Raw genomic sequence first — 22525 nt, 5'->3', positions numbered from 1 at the left:
TCGAATTGTGATTGGTTCGTGGCGGTGTTTGTGCCTGATGTGGTTTTCGGTTGCCAGAGGAATTAGTTTAAATTCGCTCTGACGAAGTTTTAACGCTCGAGACGTCAGCACTCGAATCTCTTTACGGCAGACAAGTTATCTTATCAACTCTGTTGATAAAACCAAACATAGTTTCTTCAGAAACTAATCCTCTCGTTTACTTGGTTTTGGTTATACGACACTCAATTGAAAACCGCTATTTGGGATTGCTTATTATCGAAGATTGCCTTATTTTAAACTGAGCTTATTTTCGGAGGGGCTTATATTCGGAATTTTTGCGATAATTGATATTACAGTGGCGATACCAGCGTTACATGTAATAGGCCTTATCACGGTTTTCGACGCCATTTTGACGGGTAGGCAAACAGGCTTGAAATAACAGTGTTTGTATGGAAGTCCGATGTCAAATAATTTTCTTAAAACGTCGCTTCTGAAAAATTCATGAATTAGAAACTTTTGGCACTAGGAAAAGGATTTTAAGAACAAAATTGGAGGGACGTAGCTGTGACAGAAAGCGTTCAGTCGTGTTTTGAACTTTGTACAATTGAGGTACAGTCAAAGGTACACGAATGTGTCCTGTGCGAACATTGGGTTTATGATCAGCATTTTATAGAAGCTGCAAGCATAAAAGCCACGTTTGATGGCAAGGCTGTCTTGATGCGATGAATTTTTCCTCTTGTAGAGGGGACCGGGAAATTATAGATAGATTGCGTGACTTCAACGCTTCCCTCAGCGTTACAGTCGTACAAAGTGACAGTTTCATTACAAAGATCTTTTAGATAGTAAAGCCTTAGCTTAGGGGTAGAAATTAATTATTTTGAATTGCAATAAATTAGAAGTGATTTTCAGAAATATTTGTCTGCCTCCGTCGTCTTGTACACAACGTCACCTCCATATCAACCCTTTGTTTTAAAGACTAATGACCTGCATATTTCATGTTACTCATGTTCTTGTTAGGAGCAAAATTTTTGTGGCGGCTGGGTGGGTGGGGAAGTGGCGGGAATTTTAGTGCGAACGGCACGCGTACTTCTTCCACTCCACCAAAAGAGGAGCCGCAATCGAATCTGAATGCTGACCATTGATGTAATTCTGGCCGGCAGCTTGGTCCCCAGTCTCTTGCTCCTCTTTATAGCCAGCGTGACTGAGCAAGTAACCTTTATGTCACAGAGGAATGAGCACAAATTACAAAAAGCACTAATTTACGCAACCTCGATGAAGGAGAGCGTTAACTTCTGCCATGCTAATTTCTCAGATTATTCTTTAATTTGTACTTCAAATAAGGAACAAACGACAATTTTAAAACAGCTCTATTTGTTAGCATATTTCCGTCGTGTTTTGGGGCAAAATGTCTTGGAGAATCTTCAATGCACTTTTCCTCGAGAGAATAGGAGACCACCCACCACACTCTTGTTAATTCAAAATACACCGCACATACTGTACATTTCCACTATAATCAACCTCGTTCCCAGGGTCTCTCCTCTCGCTCCGTGGGTACGGGAATGGGAGAGACCCTGGGATCGAGGTTGCACTATACTTGCTTTTATTAAAATGGACATCAAAGTGCCCCTAACCCTTCAATTTGTTTTCTTTTAGTAGATTGCCATATCTTTCAAGAACTCATTTTCGAAAAAATTTTTGAGAAATATTGAATCATGTTTTTCTTTTTACGAGCGCTAGAAGTGAAGGCAGTCTTGTCGATATTTTCGCCTATCGTTCGCATTAGTCCCCCACTCGGCCAAATATGGAGCGTGACGTAAGAAAAGGACATCGTGCAAAAATATCCGAAAATTCGCGGTAATACTTCAATTGTAAACAGAGAAAATGGTTGAAAAATGTGTGGTTTTTGGATGCAGCAACTCTCGAAATGTAGAGAAAGGAATCAGCATGCATGAGATTCCTTCTCCTTCTGGTGTCCTTTTCTTACGTCACAGCTAAGAAAGTGTCAAATATATGACGCTTCTCATTGGCTCGTTCCTAATGAGCCCACGAGACAAAAATTTGTCCAGCGGGGCTTAAAGCGCGCAAAAATTTAAAAATTTCAGTAACTTTTAGCGCTCGCAAAAAAAAAAGGATTCAACATTTCTAAAAAAAAATTTCGAAAATAAGTTCTTCACAGATATGGAAATCTACCAAAAGAAAACAAATTGAAGGGTTAGGGGCACTTCAAGCGATTTTTATTATAAACGCAAGCGTTTTTCATGTCCGACAGTAACTGAGTATTCATGCAACACGAACAGGCCTATGTCTCAGGTAGCCATTTGAGGGCTTTTTCAATGCACACGCTTGCTTTACAAGTACTGCATTTCGAAAGTCTCTGTACCGGCATTTCAGGAAAATTTGAATTCAATGCGAACTGTAACAATGATACACAGACGATTTACGGAAACACACAACAGCAAATGAAAAAAAAAAAAAAAAAGGAAAAAAAAGAAAAAAAAATCAGTTGTTCTAACTGCAGGAAATTTTGAGGATCGGTAATACAGGAAATGGTTCACAAGCATTTTTTCCAAGGTAGCATGGTGTTGGTAATGGCCGTTGTTCATCCCTTCCAAGGTTAGAAATCGGAAATCGGTCGGCTCGCATGTGTTTATTTTCCAAAGTACGTTCTGGTACGAGTTCAAGATTGCTATAAATGGGGCCCAACTGACAAAATTTTAATAAATTCCTCTAATGCAGTTTTTTGTTTTCCCATATGGTTTTGGGCCTTTAAAAAAGATATTTGAACAAGTTAACAGTTTGATGTGTTCCATTTATTTGTAGATCATTATTCAAGTCGCAAAGCTCCTTTTAGCTTCCCGAAAATGCTACCTGGCTTTATAATTAATCGCTATGAAAACGCCATTCCCCCCCCCCCCCCCCCCCATCCCACCTCCGAAAAAAAAGGAAATATGATTTCCCGTGTACGTGAAATTAAAAACACATTTCTATTTGTTTTTTATGACCATTAAGTTTGAAAATCAGAGGCGATTTTAAGCTAACCGAATAGATACCTTTCGGTGCCCCTGAATTAAGGATAAACTACCTTATTGTCACTATTTAAATAGACAGCCAACGCGCTGACATTTTAGGGTGGCCGGTGCCCTTTCGAGTGCTTCGAAAGTCAAGTGGAACGGGAAGCCAATTCTTTGCGGTCTTTCTTCGTTTCTATTTTAAAACTATTGAAACCGACATGAATATCACAACATATTGAATAAAATTTTGTTACTGCGAGTGTTATATCTTGCAAAATCAAAGACTCTATACTGATGTTGAAACAATTCCCCTTTTACGTGGAGATAAATATTTTATTACAAGGTTAGGTCAGCTTGTTTAATCAATTTTGTGAACTTGCCGTTTCGCCCGCGAGACATTTCACCGAGAAAGCTTAAAAATCAACCGCTCTGTTTTTCCATTTTACGTTTATCCAAATATTTGCGTAAAACAAATTGATCACTGCATATTTGAATGATTTGCTGAGGACACAGGTGAAGATCATGCGCTAAGGATGTGAAGAATCACTTTGTTGAGGAGTTTAACCCGCAGAATGAACTTATAAATGATTATGTAGCTCACAGACGGCTCATCAAGGTAAGGGACAAGTAACCGAATTTAAAAACGGTTTATTTAAGATGGAGTGAGCCTTTGAATTTATACGTTGTCGCCCAGACTCGAGCTACTATAAGGTTGAGTTCGATTGACTTTATTCCGGAATAAGAATCAGCGGAATAGCTGTTAGATTTGGGAAGATATTTCCTCAAACTTTCGCCGACACATAAAATTTAAGTGCGATTTGGTACTCCATGATCCAGTAACTCCAAAACCCTCTTTATATGAGGGATTTCTTCTATTCGTTGTATGTATTCAGTCCTATTCCGGAATAGGGTCAATCGAACGCACCCTTAGTTTCAATCTGACCCAAACAAAAAAGTGTGATTATTCTAATATGAAAACTATACTGCACATCTCTTTCGAATTCCTGTGGTGCCGGCTGTTTAATGCTGTATAGTAGTTGATTGTTTAGGTGCAATCCTGCAGTGTTAGACCATTCAATAATGAAAGCTACTGAGTGGTAATCTCCTGTTTTTAGCTTTTGAGAAAGTGGACGAAACCCTCAAAGTGTGACCATTAATTCTAATAAATCTATCAAGCAGAACCTGACTTCTTGTACATGGTTCAGATGGTTGGCTTCCCAGTATTTTACAAATTGGTGCCAATTTTAGATAGTTTAGACTTTCTGGATCTCAATTTTATACATTCGCCAGAATTCCTTCAAAAAGAAATAGGTTTCGGATAACATAATATATACTGAAACCACTGTTCTTCCCGGCCCTTCTAATCGATAAAAATCGATAGCAATTAAGAGGTCATCCATTGTGACTTTCGATTTTCATCGCCGGATTAATCAGACCAATTGATAATACTCGATCTATTATTATCGATTATATCGATTGTCATCGATTAGCCACGCAGGGTAATCATGTTTCAATTTTGTTCGCTTTCAGGTGTTGGCTTTCGATAGGAAAAAAAGGACAAAATGTCACATACGTCGTGCGCCTTTTTGCTTCTACAATTTATTCTTATAAGTGACTTTCAGTGGGCAACTTTTTCTGCAAACTACGAGCAACTTAATCGCCACAGTGTTACATATACGAAGAATAAGCGGAGTGTTGCTGTGCAGCCGCAGATTCAAGGTTCGGTTGCCGCAGCTCCATCGAACGCAATTCTGGGACAAACTCCATTAAATGTGCAGTCTACAGATAAGGGACAACAACCATTAGGACAAGGTCTAACCGCTTTTGCTCAGGCAACCGGGCAAGGCCCAGCTACGGTCGCTGCGCAACCCCCAGTACAACCTTTAACCCTTACCGTCAAACCACAACCCGCGGGACAGATTACAAATACCATCCCACAAACTACAGGACAAGCGCCCGTCCTGGAGTCGCGTCAACCCGCAGGGCCAACGGTACCTGCTGCAGAGGATCCGGCAGGAAATCCTGAAATAGATCCACAGGATGGAGATGATGAACAGGAATGCGATGATCTTGATCCCGAATATGTAGCCGCCTGTCGTCGGCGCCGGCGTCGACTTCGACGTCGACACCGTCGTTTTCGTCGACCGGGCCGAAGACCAAGACTGAGACCATTAAATGATGGTTATGAAGAAGATGAACGAGTGAACGATTGGCTGGATTTTAAGGGAGACCCGGGTTATTATGAGGATAATGGCCAGGGAGGGAGTCAAGGGGGTATCGGAGGGCAAGGGGGTATTGGGGGGCAAGGGGGTAACGGGGGGCAAGGGGGTATTGGGGGGCAAGGGGGTATCGGTGGTACCGGTGGTGGAATAGGAGGCCAGGGTGGCACGGGGGGAATTGGAGGCGGAACAGGGGGAACTGGTGGCGGCGGAGGTGGTACGAATGGAGGCGAAGGAGGAGGAAGAATGGAAGGAACTGGTAAGAAGATCTATATTTGTATAATTGTACAACTCATTTCATAAACCCCGGATAACGCTACCTCCCTTGGCACCAGTGATACATACGATATTTTAGGAGTATAGTACTGTTCTTCAGGGCCAGAGCTACGATGAGAGATAACAACGGCTCTGAAAAAATTGAAAGTTATAACTGCCCTTTGCCATAGTATCAACCCTGCAATCAGTTTGGTTTGATTACACGTAAAGTGACGTCTGGCACGTGCATTTCTTCAACAAGAAGTACGACAGCGAACAGTATTCGGAACCGTTAATTTGTGTGTTGTGTTTGGTGCTCTACATTCAAAAGTTTCGTAACATTTTACGATCTCAATAAATTCGGTGACTTGAAGGGCCTACCGATGTACGGATCGACCGGTTACAGTAAAAGTCAAGTTCATTAAGTCAGTTCATTTTCAATCAATCAATCAATCAATCAATCAATCAATCAATCAATCAATCAATCAATCAATCAATCAATCAATAACTTTATAAGTAGTGTGTATAGCTTCTAGCATGCCTGTCTACAAGACTTAGTAGTCGATGACACCCATAAAATACAAATACAGTAGTCATCTATGTCTAATTAAATTTAAACAATTACAGTCGACTCCTGATAGCTCGAACCTTTAAGGGAAATTGAGCGAGTTATTGAGGGTAAAATTATATAGAAAATGACCTGAAGGGAGAGGAAAATTGTTTCGAGTTAGCGGGAGGTTCGAATTATCGGCAGTCAACTGTATGACCTGCATCGTGTTTTCATAGAGTTTTCCCACCAGTACTTAGCACGAGATATAATTTCGGACGTATGATCTTCTTTGTTTTATTTTATTTAGATTGCTGTTGTGTCAAGTGGGGAGGACTAAAACCACACATAGAGTGGGTGAACGTTCCTGTGTGTTACCAGCCATGTGGGTAATTCGTTTGTGTACATTTATACAAGCAGGTTTATGTTATGTCTATCTACGACCTTTTTCCCCATAGTCTTCTTAGTGAAGTATGGCTAGTGTCACGCCCTGAAAAAGTTTTATTTGGCGACTAAAATCCTCAAGTGCGTGGTGTTGCCGTTTTAATGTTTATTTATTTCCAGTGGAAATTGTGTTCTTTAGTCAACGGACCTCTGCTGAGCTGATTAACTCTACTGGGTTTGAAGTTTCGAATAATTAGACCACACAGTGAAGGAAAATATACAACCACCTTTACAGTTAATGAGTTCAACTCATACTAGTAGTTCAACTCCTACTAGTAGTATTCAATACTAGTATACTAGAATACTAGTAGTATTCAAATAGCATCACCATGTGCTCATCCGACGAGGTGGCCGAGTGGTTAAGGCGTTGGACTGCTAATCCAATGTGCTCTGCACGCGTGGGTTCGAGTCCCATCCTCGTCGGTTTTTTTTATTTTTCCAAATTTATTTGAGCTTTGTGCTTCTCAAAAGCGAGGATTATTCTCGCAAGGACGAGGTCTAGGAGAGGTTCGTATCTCCATGTATCATAAAGCTACTCCCCAGTCCTCCCCACTCCAGAAACTGTGAAAAGCCGGGGCGAGTAAGGGATCGTGGGATCGTTTGGGTAGACGGATTGACATTGCGCCGACGAATAAGTGCATTTTTTTTTGCATTTTAAGGGATAGCGTAGCTCTTGTTAAATAGTCTTTAATTGAAAGAGTGTTTCCTATACAAATGACTGCCGACGGAAATGCACTTTTTCATTGGCGCAATTAATTCCATCAGTCTACCCAAACGATCCCATAATCCTTCACTCGCACCAGTCTTCCCGTAGTTTCTGGTGTGGGTAATGTTCCGGTTTTAACCCTCAAATTTGCGCGGCAAGACCGAAAGGTGGTATGGGTATCTATAAGTCTTTTGTAATGCAGCTGCCATTTCATGGTTTCCACTGCGCAAGAAAGATGCCATAAACATGCACCTCATTGATTAATTTTCTGGTATTTTTTTCCCCATACCTGAATTTGGTAAGTTTACTAAGTACCACAACAACTTGCAGTTATGTCGCGTAGGCTTTCTGATCCTGCAACGTTAAGTGAAATAGCTTTACATTTTGTTTCAAAGGCCCATGCTTGCCCAAACCGCTTTTGCGCGCTTTTGTTTTGAAACCGTTCCATTGTTAAATGCAGCTTTCTGATTGGCTGGCACCTCTAACAACCTCTTGAGTGGGGCGACCTGCACCATGTGTTTCACGATTGGTCGAGAGGACAAAAGAACGAACAACAAATTTACAATGCCGACCAATGCTAAAAAACAATGCAGCGGCAGGTTATCAGGGTCCAAAGAAAATAGAGGTTTTAAAGAGTGCAGGTCTACTGTCCTGGGTAGTTTCAGCCGGCCTCGAGATTCTATTTTCTTGACATTCTATTTTCCTTTACTTAGTCAGACTTTTCTTGGTCTGTTTTCGGAAGTGAAGAAAAAATACTAAATAAAACCTCAAGACATAAAAAATATACCCTGCTAACAGAGGTTTCTTTTTGGTAAGTCTTTTAGCATATACGAAGTCGTTCGCCTCTCTAGTGTTTTGCATGTCGGTTTGTTTACTACCTCGGGGAAGTAAACAAGCTGACTACGCGAAATACTAGAGACGTGAACGACTTCGTACATGCTAAAAGACTTGCCGGAAAGAAACCTCTGCTAGCAGGGTACGAAAAATAACGATAACAGTGGAAGTTAAACTCGATGGAAATGGATTCTGTTTGATTGCTACTTATGCGCTCAACCGTGCATTTTGCAGATTTTCCCTCTGTGCAAAAATCAGCGCGGCGAACAACATAATTTGCGTGAACATGCTCCTTTAATTTCCGAGCTACAACTGAGACTGAGCGCTTTGCACTCATTGCCTACCTATGTTTTATTTCAGGCGCTATCGCCAAACCTCACTGCGAACATTGTTGTGACATTGACTGCCATCATTGCGCGTGTTGTCCTTGCTGTGGTGGCTGTGGCTGTCATCATTGCTGCAGTCATTGCTGCCATTGTCCGTGCTGTTGCCATCATTGCTGTCACTGTAGGAGAGGACTGGTGGCAAGTAAACCTCCACTTGGTGAGTTAATCAGGCGCGCGGAAAAGGAAACTAGTTGAAGGTTGGCCGGCTGCACAGTGAACTACGGTCCGCAAAATTGACTAATCATACCGCGCATACTTAGTGAGAGATATAATAATAAACGATTACATAAAATATTTGACACAATAATAGTAGTATCCCAACTCTAAATTCAAAAGTAGTCTTTGCCACTCATCTTTGCCATAGTGTCTAGGATGACGAAGGTCGTCTTTGCCATAGTGTAAAAGGTCGTGCACCTTTTATTGTCTCAAGATGGGATAAAAATGCTGTCGGATTCGCCTTTGACTGGCAAGTTTGAACGCCTTTTTCAGGCCAACTTGACACACCTTTGATGCGAAACAAAGGTGATCAAAGCCGAATTTTCCTAAAGTGGAAATAGCACAGAGCTGAGAGGAGGCAAAGACGTTTCAATAATTACAATAAAACTGAAACAAATAACGAACAAACAAAAACTTTAACCCCCCCCCCCCCCTCCTCCCCAGATTCCAATACACGACAATGGGCCTTTCCGATTGTGCCGAGCAAATGCTGAGCACTTATTCGACTTTAGAGCACTATTTCACATTTGGAGCACACTTGAGCACTTTGTCGCTTTTGGGGAAACATTTGAGCTATATTTCACATTTCTTCCAAATGTTGCGAGCAAAAATTGTTTCCTGAGAACCTTTAATTCTTTTAAAGCTAAAATTGTGCGCTGTTTACACGGCCTTTTCGTGATTATGCTAGTTTGTAAGGGTCTTGTACGAAGACCGTTGTCAAGGAAAACCGTATTACATCTAGTAATAAAGAATCGCTTAGGTGTATACCATCTATATTTTACCAATCTTCCGTAAGAACCAGTTGAGTTAACTCTACGCAAAATAGATTGTAAAATACATTCTGTTGATACTTCAATAAAAGTGTACATATTGGCGCAATTCTTAGCGGAAAATTCACTTTTTTGAGCAACTTTTGAGCACCATTTTAATATCTTTGAACACTTTTAGGGCATCTTTTGAGCCCTTTTTTTGGGATTTTACAAGCGCAAACGGGAAAGGCCTACACGTTTCCATGATATTTAGATCATGATAGAAATTGTCTGTGTGACGAGGTGGCCGAGTGGTTAAGGCGTTGGACTGCTAATCCAATGTGCTCTGCACGCGTGGGTTCGAATCCCATCCTCGTCGTTAGGCAATAGTTTTAGTTTTCACAGTAATGTGCTGCATCACTGTGATCTCGCGTAAAGAATCATTTTAAAATATCGCGACCCAGATATGAAAAAAAAAACCCTAAAATAGCGTGGCTTAGCTTGAAAGAACCCTCTAAAACAGCGTGACCTGGATGTTTTTTTTTTTAAAGAAATCACCAAATATAGTGTGATCCAGCTTAGAACTAACCTATATAAATTTTCCTTTGTTTATTTTAGTTACAAAAAAGACCACCAAGAGTACTGGATCTAAAAGACCCAAGAAAAAGAAATACCACAAAAGACATTGCTTCTGTGTGACGCCTCTTGTTATGCGCATGCCCTCTTTCCCATACTTTCCAAGACTGTGGTGATCGTACCCAGATCCTACTCCAACTTCGGTTGCCGAGAAGAACTGGAACCAAACAGGACGCTCTCAGAACAGCATTTTTCTTAGGCTCTTTTTGGCCGAATCCAGGCTTGTGATGTTTAAGCTAAGCTTCGCAGGCGTCATCATCAGTTTTGAATCTAGTAAGAAAAAAAAGCTACAAATATATACATTCTAGTGAGGTGGTCGTTTTCAAGAGTTTTCAAGCATTAGTTGCTTGGAAAAAGTCTTGGTCAATCGAAAGAGATCGCCACGCAAGAAGACGCAAGCTTTACGGTTTCCAGTCCAAACAATTACAGTCACCCCGCGAGAGCTGACGCCTTTTCTTGTTCTTGTGTCACCCGCTGAGACATGCACTATCCTTCCAAACAGTTTGAAAATTTATCAATTCATAAATCCAGTTAATCGTTTCTCTCAAGGATCGTGGAATAGAACCTGTATGCATGCTTTTTCTAGTCACACCGCGTAATCAGTGTGGCTAACTGTCATACGTAGGCTCGCCATATTCATCCCAAAATGCCATTCTGCTGTCAGGCAGGCTAGCCACGGAAAGCTGTTTTGTCTTGGGAGGTGGTGCTCGGTTGAAGGGGGGAAGGGGCGGGGTCATTAGTTAGTAAGGGTTTACCTCCTGGCTCCGGTTGTTCAAAGAGTGGATAACTTGCTATCCAGCGGATAAAATGTATTGGTTGGAGTACATTTTATCCGCTGGATAGCGATTTATCCACTGGATAAAGTTATCCGCTCTTTGAACAACCAGGGCCTGCTCTCTAAACTCTTTCTTGCACAAAAAATGCGTATTATTAGAAGCTGCGTAGTATGTGCGACGGCCTCTTACGTTTAGAGCGGTTTTCAATCGAGTGTCGAAAGTAATTGCGCGTTGGCTTTGGTTTTGCTTTACTGCGTTCTGTGATTGGTTAGCAAAATTCGCGCCACTTTCTCGACCAATGAGAAAACACCAAAACCAATCGCGACTTGCTTGCCCGCGTTTTCCCGCGCTTGACGCCAGTGACACGTATTTGCTGTAAGTTCTGATTGGTTCATTGCGCTATTTACGTTTGTTGTGATTCGTCACAGTAATTACTTTGGCTTTGGTTTTTCCGACACTGAATTGTAAACCCGTTCTAACTTATCGGATTAAAGTCGAACTATTAAACATAAAAAAGGGACAGAGCTCAAGTCTAATGCCATGTATGATATAATTTACTTGAATGTTGGGTTTGAAAATTGGAAATTGCTGGACAAAATGAATTGTTAACAATAATCCGTTTTAGTTTGAAAACATTTACTTTTTAGCCATGTAAGCCCCAACAGAGATCCGCTTCTAATTTCTCATTATAATATCACAATTTGATCAAACATGCAAGTCATGGGAATAAAGAAATTGATCACCAAAGATGAAAGTTAATTTTGTTTTGTTTTGTGGCATAGGCACCATTCACACAACGCGTTCTTATAAGTCTCTTTTTTAATCTCCCCGAAAACGAAGCAAAATATTTCCGTCCAGCACACCTGCATGCATTTTCATCTGTCCACATTAAAAGGCTCGAAAACGATAAAAAACGACTGGGACCTTAGGGTTGTGCATTTGCAGACGCGCGGAGTTGGACTGGAACCGATTTCGTGTGACGCTATTACGTTCACCCGTCCACACTAAAAAAAGAAGCATTTTCAAAACGATGCGCTTTCAAAAGTATCTACATTTGAAACCGTTGTCGAACGCCTCCGTTTTGATCGGCGTTTTCGGGCGTTTTAGTTTGAATGATAGGCGAAAACCCATCATGCAAAGCTGAGGTATGCGCTTTTAAAACTAAAACGCATTGATTAATACAATGTGGACGCAGTCTTCAAGGGCTAACATGTCTTTGTTGATCGTTCAAACTTACAAATTATTACATTCTCCAAAGTAGAGAACACGCCGACGTCGTGAACTAAATTATGCATGCATAATTGCACAAGAAACCGATGCATTTTGAGGAAAGTGCGTATTGCACAAAATCTTGCAATTGTATTGCTTGCAAAAATTGGACATGCGCACTGAATCTGAAACTCCGAGAGACGAATTGAGAATGAAAACACATCATCTTTTCATAATTTTCCCGTGTCTACTGTGGACGGTCGAAACTTCTCCGGCCCCAACCAGGAGATCTGCCAACTGATAGACGGCGTCTAAAGTTCAATAACATTTAGCCTAGAAAAAGTATATACCTTATTGGTACTTAATTTCGCGTTTTTCGCAAGTGTTTTAAAGACCCGCGAATAAAAATCCTCGCGAGATTTAAGCGCGCGAAATTTAATACCCATATAGAAAATTCAAATCACAGAAAAAATGATTAACATGTAATAACAACAACATATACAGGATATGTATCGACAAATACACAAATTATTAACTGGTTTTACTGCTAAGTTCCATTTTGTATCTTCTGGTGTGAAAAAACGTTAATTTAATAAGTTAGTTTTTAAATATGCATTTTGCTTGTTCCAGTTTAACTAGAAATGTTAAAAAGTTTAGACTTCTTGAAAAATAAAATGAAGTTGAGAACGCTTGAATCGCGAAATTTAATGCCCTTTTTTCATATTTGCCCATTGTAATCGTGAAAATAAAACCCCGCGAAATACCGTCTAGCCAAAATCGCAAAATTAAGTGCCAATAAGGTAGGTACTGCGCTGTAGGTATAACAGTCAAAGCCGGCCAAGCGTTCCCGTCGTTAACGGACTAATTGATTCATTCTTCGAAAATTGATTCCGTTTGTCGATTCAATAATCCATTCATAAAATAAAAAATCCAACATTCAACTTTAGCCTCGATTCAATAATCGAATCTTGATTGGATTAATGAAACAAAGAGAATAGAATAACCGAGGTACAAGGTGAGATCTGTGAGAGTGTAAAATAGTTGCAGTAATAACACGCTGTTTTAACAGCGTGTTTATGCAAAAATGGAATTCCAAAACAACTAATCTCTTCCTCATTCAAAACATTTACCATGCTTCATCTTGGCCTCCATATATGGTAAGGCTTTGTTTCATTATTCCAATCAAGATTTGATTATTAAATCGAGGCTAAATTTGATTATTGGATTTTTCATTTGAATCGACGAATGGAATCAATTTTCGAAGAATGAATTAATTAGTCCGTTAACGACGGGAACGCTTGGCCGGCTTTGACTTAAGGCCCGTTTAAACGGTTTCACATTTGCTTCAACATTCGTTCAACACAGTTGTGAACCAAATGTCAGGGGGCGTCTGAACAGGTCGTTCAAGATTGCTGAAAGCGTAAAAAATGTTGAAAGATTGTTGAAAGTGTGTTGAATCAAATTCAGATTGGTTTAAACTTTCATTCAACATCGATTCAACATTTCCTTTGTTCTTGAAAATGTTGAATGTCGTTGAACACCCTTCACCCAACATTTGCCCAACATCCGTTCAACTTTTGTTGAACGGATGTTGGGCAAATGATGAAACCGTTTAAACGGGCCTTTACTCTTTTCATTACTTAACACCATCCCTTAATGATCTTCTTTGCTCACAAATCAAGCTTCGGGTTCGTTCGTTCGTTCGTCCGTTCATTGATTGATTGATTGATTGATTCATTTATTCATGAACATATATTTTCATCATTTTACTTTTTGTCCTTTCAATACAAGCAATATGCGCATTTGATCATTTTCGTAATTTGCGCAGCATAAATTTTAACTATGATTATCTATTGTATTATATAAATTTAAGTAAAAGACGAATTTTAACTATAATAATTATGATTATGTATTATACTATATTAATTTATATAAAAGATAAATTTTGCATCCTAGTGCTCTGCTCGCGCAGCTTTAGCTTTGCTCTAGAATCTACGCTATCCTTTTTTCAATTCGGCTTCCATGGCTTCTTCTATAAACGCACTCTAAATTTCTATCGACCACTTAATGACCTCTTTCAACTTTCCAGATTTTATAAGCATTATTGCCTCTGACCCCTCAAAATTGCTAAATTAGAGATAAAAAAATTCAGTCAAACATGAACTTATACGAAAATGACAAAAAACTATCTAATTTGAAGCGACAAACTTCAGAGTTACGTGTATTTCTGGACATAGTAGGGAGCTTAAGCAACGACGACGGCGACCGCAATGACAACACCGTAAAACAATAGGTTTAATGAGCAAAAACAATCACTCTGCGCGTGCGTTTTACATTTTGGTACATTTCTTTGCCGTCCTCTGCAAAACAACAACGTGAAATGACTAAATTTAAGGTTTTGTGGAGAATGTGAACGCACGACAGTAAATTTTTCATATTTTTTATTAACTTGTACGTCACTCCTACCAATTTGGTTCCTGGATGGTTCGCCATTTTTGTAAAAGTTGAGCGAGTTGAAATAATCACGAAGTAGCACAAATGAAATAAAAGGGGTATCGAATGGTCTTTGCGAGCATTTGCGAGCATGCGAGCAGTGTGTTTATTTTTGCGAGCACGAGCACTTGTCAAATTGTTCTTAAAAGGATGCAAGCAGTTGCAAAATTTTTGCGAGCACGAGCAAGCGAGCACCCGTGTAATGTTTGCGAGCAATTCGAGCAAAGGCCAAATTTTGCGAGCACTTTAAAATTGAATGGGACCATTCGATACCCCTAATAAAGATATATTTTCGGGTGACGTTTTCGTTGCCGTTGCCGTCGTCGTTGCTTAAGTTCCCTAGTAGATTTAGTAGACATACTTTTGCTAAGCTTTAGCTTCCTAAAATACGAATCGTATTGTTATAGATCATCTCTTATAACGAGTGCATCTTGCGACACGGCTAGGTCCTTAAATCTGGACGTGTTAGGAAATGGTTCTGGCACACTAGTCTCGAAACGAACACCGTCCTTCCAAACAGCAACAGGAATGAAACGCTGCTTGATTCTCCTCATATGCGCGTGGCAATCTTCAAGATCAAGATCAACATTCTCAATACGCACAACTGTAATATCTGCGGAACAACCCACGCTCAGTGAGCCAATCACATCGCGGCGGCCAATCGCAGCAGCAGGTGTCATGGTAACCGCCTTGATGACGTCAATCAAAGGCATTCCAACGTGCAGCATTTTCGTCATCACAGTCAACAGATCATACGCGGGGCCATCCACACATTCTAGATGCATATCAGAACTGATTATATCCGGCCAAAAGCTCTCTTTTGCACAGATCTCTGCTACAGTCCACGAGAATGAACCACGCCCATGGCCCACATCAAACAGCACCCCTCTCTTTCGAGCATCTTTGACATCGCTATGTACTTGCCCAGTAAGCGGGTTGATGATGGTGCTTGCAAAGCCATGAAAGCAGTGAGTGTATATATCCCCTGCACGCAGGCTTCCTGGACAGGAGAGTCTGTCTTGTTCTACGATACGAACAAAAAAAAAGGGAAGAGCTTTGTAAAGGAAGGCTCTGCCTGGAGGATTAACCCACCTACGACCCCTACCCTCTCAACACGCCAATCTGTACTGAAATCGGTAGATACTAAGCTTTAAGGGCAGGCTCTGCCCAAAAGGGATGCCTCATCGCCCTTGTAGTATGCGAAAGGGTAGCGAAATTTAAACGGTCGTAAAAATCGACAGTGAGCCGAGGGTAACAATTTAATTCACCGATCAGTAAGTGTTGTAAAAAGTGAGCCTTTGGTCCATCTCTGAGATATAAAATAGGGAAAAAAGTTTTTTTAGTCTATGCGAAAAGGGCCTCTCCCCCTGTCCGGCCCCGGAATTTAGATTCATCGCGTCACGAGCACCAAAAAGATCTGAGCCCCCGCATCTGGCCCTTGAGTTGGCCCATAACCTTATGGAGACCGGTCTATGCAGCTACTTACATGACGAGAAGTTCGTCCATTTCTCTCAGTGTTTGGACGAGTTTCAATTGTATAACATACAACCAAAAGCGTTTTTAGCGGTAAGAACACAGCTTACCTCCATTTTATGATATGTTGATGGGGTATCCGGTCAGTTCGTTCCATGGTCAGATCGTTCCAAGTCACATCGTTTCACAGGAAAGTCAGATCGTTCCACAAAAAAGTCAGATCGTTCCACTTAGAAATGGTCAAATAAAAAATATTTCAATAGTTCATAGATCACTCCACGAGTGTTATTCGAGTGTAAGTTCAGTTGCTCACATGAACGATCAGAAAGATCAGACTGTTCACATGATCGATAGTAAGTATCCCTGTATTAATTTTATACTACAAACATGACCGAATACTGCTCATACAATCGATCAAGGTGATGAACTGTTTACATGATAGATCGAGTCTAGGTTGTCGCTCCACCAGTGTTATTCGAGTGAAAGTTCTGAGTACTGTTTATATGATCGATCAGAACGACGAGTAAGAGTATCTGTTTTGATTTCATCGCAAATATGACCGAATACCATTAATGTCCTACGTGCAAATGTGTGAGCTTCGTTTTGTCTACAAATTGCTTACCTGCAAATAATCTTTATTAGTTACAACTCATCGGGTCATAGTAGACTAACTACGATCGATTACTGCGTCTTTCAATAACATACAGACTCTGAAGTTCAAGATTCAACCAACCCTTACGCTTTTCATCGAGCAGGACATTTTTCTTTACATTTTCATCGAGTGAGAATGTTTTCTTGACTGTTCCTAAGTGGAACGAACTGACTTTTTTTTTGGAACGATCTGACTTTCCTGTGGAACGATCTGACTTGGAACGATCTGACCATACACATCCATGAATATTAGTTAAATTGAGGGGATGGACGTGCTCTCTTTTTGGAGCTGAAGAAGTTTAAATTTCGTTGCAAACGTTACATGTTATATTGGAACTTCCGACACCATTTGCAAGTAACTGGTAACTTAGACAAGCGACGTAAACACTCTCACCTGTTTGCTGAACAGGAATCGTTGAGAAAGTGTGATGCGTCATTAGGGGAACATTGGCTTCTTCTGACACATTCAGGGCCCTTCTGTGGATACAAGTAACCATAAATATCTACGTTAATACATTAATAACGTGTGAAATCTCTCAAAGGACGTACGGCAAGTTTCAAAAGTTCCGTGCATATAAAAACGTAATATATCAGATATATTTAGATTATCTGAGGATGGGTCAATAAACAGAGAAGAGAACAATAACATTTTTTTAATGACGTTGACACTAAATAGTCTTCCAGCAGATGAATCCATGGCTCTCGAAATCTGGATTGAATCGGAATTTGAAAGTATTAGTTCTTCAGGAAAAGAAGAACACTAGAGTAAATGGAAAAAAACCTCTCAGAGGATCGATGAGAACTAACGACAAACTCGTAACACGTGTGAAACTGAGTCTGGGATTTGGACTCGAGCCACATTGTTGGAAGCTCAGTGCATCACCCCTGCTGCTGTTATACATTTTGATTTCTCGGCCCGATTTGTCGGGGGACAGTATCGAAGCACAAATCGTATGACTGCGTATTTTAACACTCGATTTACAGCCGATCAAAATTTAAACTTGAAATTGGATGTCAAAATACAATACGCCATTTTCCGAGTTGCTGTGAACCTCATTATGAAAGCGAGGCTAAGTGCAAAGCTTTCATGTGAAAATTAGTGAAAACTAATTTTCATAATAAGAACCATGCCCTCACTTTTATTATTGGGTTTGAAAAGCAACTCCGAAATGGCCTATTGCACGATTTGGGCACCGCTGTTAGGCTGATAAATCGTGGCGTGTAAAACGAGCTTTAATTTTGTCTCCAGACTTCAACCAAAATCCCATTTATTGCTATTTCAAAGTCAGCAACGTCAAACAAACCTAAAAGCTTCTTCTTCATTGGCGCCATCATTTGCAGCACTTGCTGAAAGGCGAAGTTTTACTCCAACAATCAGGTCTCTGTTTTCCTTTATGCACTTAACGCACAAATCTGAATCTACTTGATTTAGTGAATCGCATTCTCCTCCTTTTACTGTGCAAAATCAAACAACAACCAGACAATCATAACTAGATCATGGTAGAGAGCAGCAGTGAAATCATGTTTCCTTATTTACATGGCAACTCAAGAGCCCAAGAGCCTAATGAGCACATCCAGGGGGATTACACATAAAATCTATAAATTACAGCCAAACGAAATGAAATGTTTTTGGACTTCAGTGAGATAAAATTATTTGAATGTACTGATTTAAACTGTGCTTAAATTGTTCCCACATGCATCCTGTAAGTACATCCATATAATTTATGAGATCACTGTGATATTAAGAAGACTCCACAATCACGCAAACCAGTCACTAAATAGTCTCTTTAAACAATGTGTTGTGTAGGCTTACCATTGTTTGTTGTTGTTTTATAATTAATGGTTCAAAATGGCCAAGTTTCTAAATTTTTTTCTTTTGGTGCTAGCTAATTAGTGAAATGTCTCTGAGAGGCTACATTCACAAACGTTCTCCCCTGAGGGCCACTTTGGAACCACTTTCATAAATTAAATTAAATCTCAGAGAAAGCAAGTCTTTTACACAGAACACATCTAGAATCTCTCTCTTCAGTACCAAAACGTTCTGAAACTGTATTAGCTTTCACATGCACTCAACACTCCCTTTATGCATACTAGTCTTGTTTAAAGAATAAATCCTCTCTAAAACAGCTCAATATGACAGATCTAGTCATTTTACTGTAACAGAGATCAGAGCTTATGGCACCCAGCTCTCTAAAAGATTGAGAGTGTAGAGAGAGTTTGTCATGTTTAGAATCTCTCAGTGTTATACCTGATTCTGTAGGGAGGGGGTGGGAAGGGGGTGGGACAAGGTGTGCCATGGTTGTCTGAAATTTGTTTGCACCCCTTACTCTTTTCTTCCTGACTTCCCACCTTTCAGTTTCCCCTGCATCTTCGTGTAATTTTCAACTTTTGTTTTCCAATGTTATATTTTCTCCTAACCCCTTGTTGCCTGCTATAACCCACTTTTTGTTCACCAATTTCCTATCCCTCCCCCTCCCTACTCCAACAACATTATTGGAGGCAGTTGCATGTAAGACATTACTAACTATGTTATCACTGTCATTCATGGCAGATAGAGAAATATGAGAAATATGAATAAAATATAAATTGTAGGAAGTAAATAGAAAATAAGAGGGGATGAGAGGGTTATGCTTGTCAAAAGCATTTTAAGAATCCCTAATACTTTAACAACCCCTCAATTCTAATGGTGCATATTTTGGATTTAAATGCCCTTAAAGGAACCAATCACAAATTGAAAGACCTACAAGGTACAGTAAAAACCCGCGTATAAGAACCTACAGGCTGAAATTAAGCTTTTTAATACCCAAATATATAAGAACCTTTTTAGCCTGGCAAAGAAGAATAGGTTCTTATACAAAAAAAAAAACAAAACACTTATTTTATAGCCAAAATACTGGATTTTTGCTGTTTTTATTTATATATTTATATTGATAATGTTTGATTGATTTCTTTTTCTTTTTTAGAACATGATGAGCTTTTGTTTTTTATTTAAATTTATGTGAACCTTCACTGTAAATTATGTAAATAGCCCAAAATGTTTTGTTCTTTACGGCATGGAATAATTAAGCAAACAAGCCAGGTCTTTTTGCCGTTTAACATTTACATGATTATGAAATACAACTGTAAATATGGTAGCCTTACACTTAATTTATTATTGTTTAAAAAACAAGGCTTGGCATTTTTGCTGTTTAAAATACAAATGACAGTAGTTCTCTGAATGGTATCACAATGACAAATCCTACAAATAAGAACCTACTAAGAACCTAATCAGCCTGACTTTGGAAAAACTACCCCAAAATATAAGAACCCATTCAGCCTGAACCCAAAAATTCTAGCTTCTTATATGCGGGTTTTTACTGTATGACACACAATTTCCAAAGTCTGCATGGAGTCCATCTTGGGGGGGGGGGGTACCCAAATGATATTGATATTGGGGTTGGGGGGTTGGGTGGGGTTTTGACTGTCTTTGCATTTTGTTGATCAAATTTCCCTACCATTTTCACTGGGGGGCCCATGGATTTTCTAAATGCTCCAGGTTTTTAGTGCTACATGTAGTTTAGACAAATCATGCTTGGCACAGGGAAATCTGGGGGAATTAGAAATTATTGACATCTTAATTTTGATGTTTGCCAACAGGTATTTTGATAGATGTTATTTTGGCCTAACGCAATCAGTTCATTCACACATGCACTCACATCACCCAAACAATTTCCTTTCTCACAGTCACTACGTACCCCACCCAGATATTTTAGTCAATCATGCATACCAAAGCCAGTACAGCCTGCAGAAGCCAGACCATGAGCTGCAATATGGAGCAAAGACAACACTCTGGTTTTTGACTTTTCGGCAATGAATTTACGCAAGCCAGGGAAGGTGGCAGCACCTGATGAAAGTTAACAAATAAATTAATTACAAATTAGTCTAGCTTATAGGAGGTAGTTAAGGGAATTGCGTAGAAAAGGCCCTTGAGTATCTGATTATAATTTTGTGTCCTTATATGCAGTGAATTGTGTCGTGGTTTCTGTAACATTGGGTCTTTTTAGTGGGTGGGGGAGTTATTTAGACTGCAAGCAGTCTCTCTTTATCTTGAAAATTCATGGGGAAGAACAGAAAAAAATAAAAGCGAGGGAGCATGATATTTGAGGGGTGAGCCACAAGCCATGAGTCGTGTTCACTCAGTTATTGTGTTCTTCCCTGCAGATTTTCGAGCAGAAGAGAGACTGCTCAAAGTAGGTGGGGTAGTTATTAAAACCCATGTCCACCCCAACCTGGAAGGTCTGGAACTTTCTTTGATCTGCCCTATCCCCAAAAACCTTATCCAGCTTGGTTCAAACTGTCCGAAACTAACAACAACAACAATTTATCATGAGATAAGACAAATTACAATATTGCATACCCACAATTAGCAAGGGCTATTCAAGGTGGGTAGCATTTACAGTTGTTTGCACGCTCAAAAGGAACAGAAAATTAACAGCACAAAAATAGAAATGATTCATTAAACAAAGACAAAGAGAATTAAATGAGTTATATAGTATATAATAAGAAAATAAATGAATAAATAAAACACCTAAATGACTAATAATTATTTAGAAAGTTAAATGCAAGCTAACTAAGTAGTGACATCAGTTACAGCGTTTATATCAACATATACCTCCTCAGTCTCCAGAACCTTTAAAAGCAATTCATGCAGTTTACGCTTGAAAAGTGTTTTACGTAACTTTCGTAGTTGAGGAGGAATTTTATTCCAAATTCTCGTTCCAATTCTAGAAAAGGACAGCAGCTGTTGGTTGAGTCTTGAAAGTTGGATATGAAAATTACCCGACTCTGAAAATCTAGTGTATAGTGAGAATGGATCTGGTAAGAACGAGTGAACAGTTCAGAGATTTTTGGAGGAGCACAATGGCTAAAAATATCATGCAGTAGAGTAGCAATATGTTTAAAATAGAGCATATTCAGAGGCAAAAGACCGGAACTGACAAACAGAGGGACGGCATGAGTTCTACTAGCTATCAGAAAAGTACATCAGACGAAGGGCTCGTTTTTGCAGCAGAAGACTGAGAAGAATTTTGTTTAGATGAGAAGCGGCAGCTTGTCCCCAGGCAGCTAATCCATAAGAGATGTAAGGTTCAATTAAGGAACGGTAGATTCTTAAAAGGGTACTTGTGGGCAGAAAATGCTCAAGCCTCGAGATAATCCCAACACCTTGACTTATTTTTGATGAAATATAGTCTATGACTGGTATCGCCAGGAGAGGTTACTGTCAACCAGAATACCTAAATATTTCACGTAGTTTTTACGTTCGAGAGAAGTCATTTTCTTTTCCCCCTACTGACAAAGCTCTTGGGTTCTCACAGACATGCAAGCTCATATACCACTATGCTTCACTATAATAGCCATCCACTGCACTGGGGCTGGAGTTAATGGATAAAGTTATGGACAGTGAAATTGCTCAATCAACTACATACCTGCACTGCCAGCATCAATGACGGTAGTAACACCCCTGGCCAGGCAAGACTCATCGACATTAACCCCCAGGGGGGTGGCATGCTGATATACATGAACATGACTGTCAATCAAACCTGGCATTACTATACAACCAGATGCATCAAATTCTTCACGCCCCATGCTTTCCAAAGGAGATGTAACGCGGGAAATTTTACTTTCTTTGATACCAACATCTGCAATTTTATCCATGCCATACGCTGGATCTATAACTCGACCATTTCGAATTATCAAATCAAAAGGAAACTCCATGATGAAAATATCAATGCTGAATGAATGGAACGCTGTTAAATTAACGTTTGCATGTCAAGGAAGAGCAGATCATACAGGCTTATTTTTGTTTAAATTTATGTTTCGATATTTTAAGTCCAGTGCAAGATTATGTTCGTTTTCGATAGGGAAATTGTAGATAATAAACTCACTTGTGGCGATAGAGCGG

At 39.8% G+C, this 22525-nt stretch overlaps 2 protein-coding genes and 2 non-coding genes across 4 annotated transcripts; 3 read left to right on the top strand and 1 right to left on the bottom strand.

The window, feature by feature from the left end:
* The first annotated feature begins 3246 nt into the window (after positions 1 to 3246).
* On the top strand, positions 3247 to 10284 carry LOC146464063 (uncharacterized). The gene is made up of 5 exons (XM_085130163.1): positions 3247 to 3606; positions 4521 to 5468; positions 6322 to 6396; positions 8356 to 8538; positions 9965 to 10284. The coding sequence occupies exons 2-5, from the start codon at positions 4553 to 4555 to the stop codon at positions 10096 to 10098; spliced, it is 1308 nt and encodes a 435-aa protein (XP_084986289.1). The 5' UTR covers positions 3247 to 3606; positions 4521 to 4552; the 3' UTR covers positions 10099 to 10284.
* On the top strand, positions 6797 to 6878 carry Trnas-gcu (transfer RNA serine (anticodon GCU)). Its single transcript has one exon. It is a non-coding gene; the product is annotated as a tRNA-Ser (tRNA).
* On the top strand, positions 9644 to 9725 carry Trnas-gcu (transfer RNA serine (anticodon GCU)). The gene has a single exon. It is a non-coding gene; the product is annotated as a tRNA-Ser (tRNA).
* A 3434-nt stretch (positions 10285 to 13718) lies between the features above and the next one.
* Positions 13719 to 22494, bottom strand: LOC146464062 (uncharacterized). Its single transcript, XM_085083737.1, has 5 exons — positions 22050 to 22494; positions 20351 to 20467; positions 17889 to 18039; positions 16979 to 17061; positions 13719 to 15484 (listed from the first exon to the last, which is right to left on the bottom strand). The coding sequence occupies exons 1-5, from the start codon at positions 22336 to 22338 to the stop codon at positions 14862 to 14864; spliced, it is 1263 nt and encodes a 420-aa protein (XP_084939863.1). The 5' UTR covers positions 22339 to 22494; the 3' UTR covers positions 13719 to 14861.
* Between the last annotated feature and the right edge of the window lie 31 nt (positions 22495 to 22525).

This window comes from Pavona decussata, unplaced genomic scaffold (assembly GCF_977016875.1).
Source record: "Pavona decussata unplaced genomic scaffold, jaPavDecu1.1 SCAFFOLD_169, whole genome shotgun sequence".
NCBI classification, from domain to species: Eukaryota; Metazoa; Cnidaria; class Anthozoa; order Scleractinia; family Agariciidae; genus Pavona; species Pavona decussata.
This window is presented reverse-complemented; position numbering and strand designations above follow the sequence as displayed.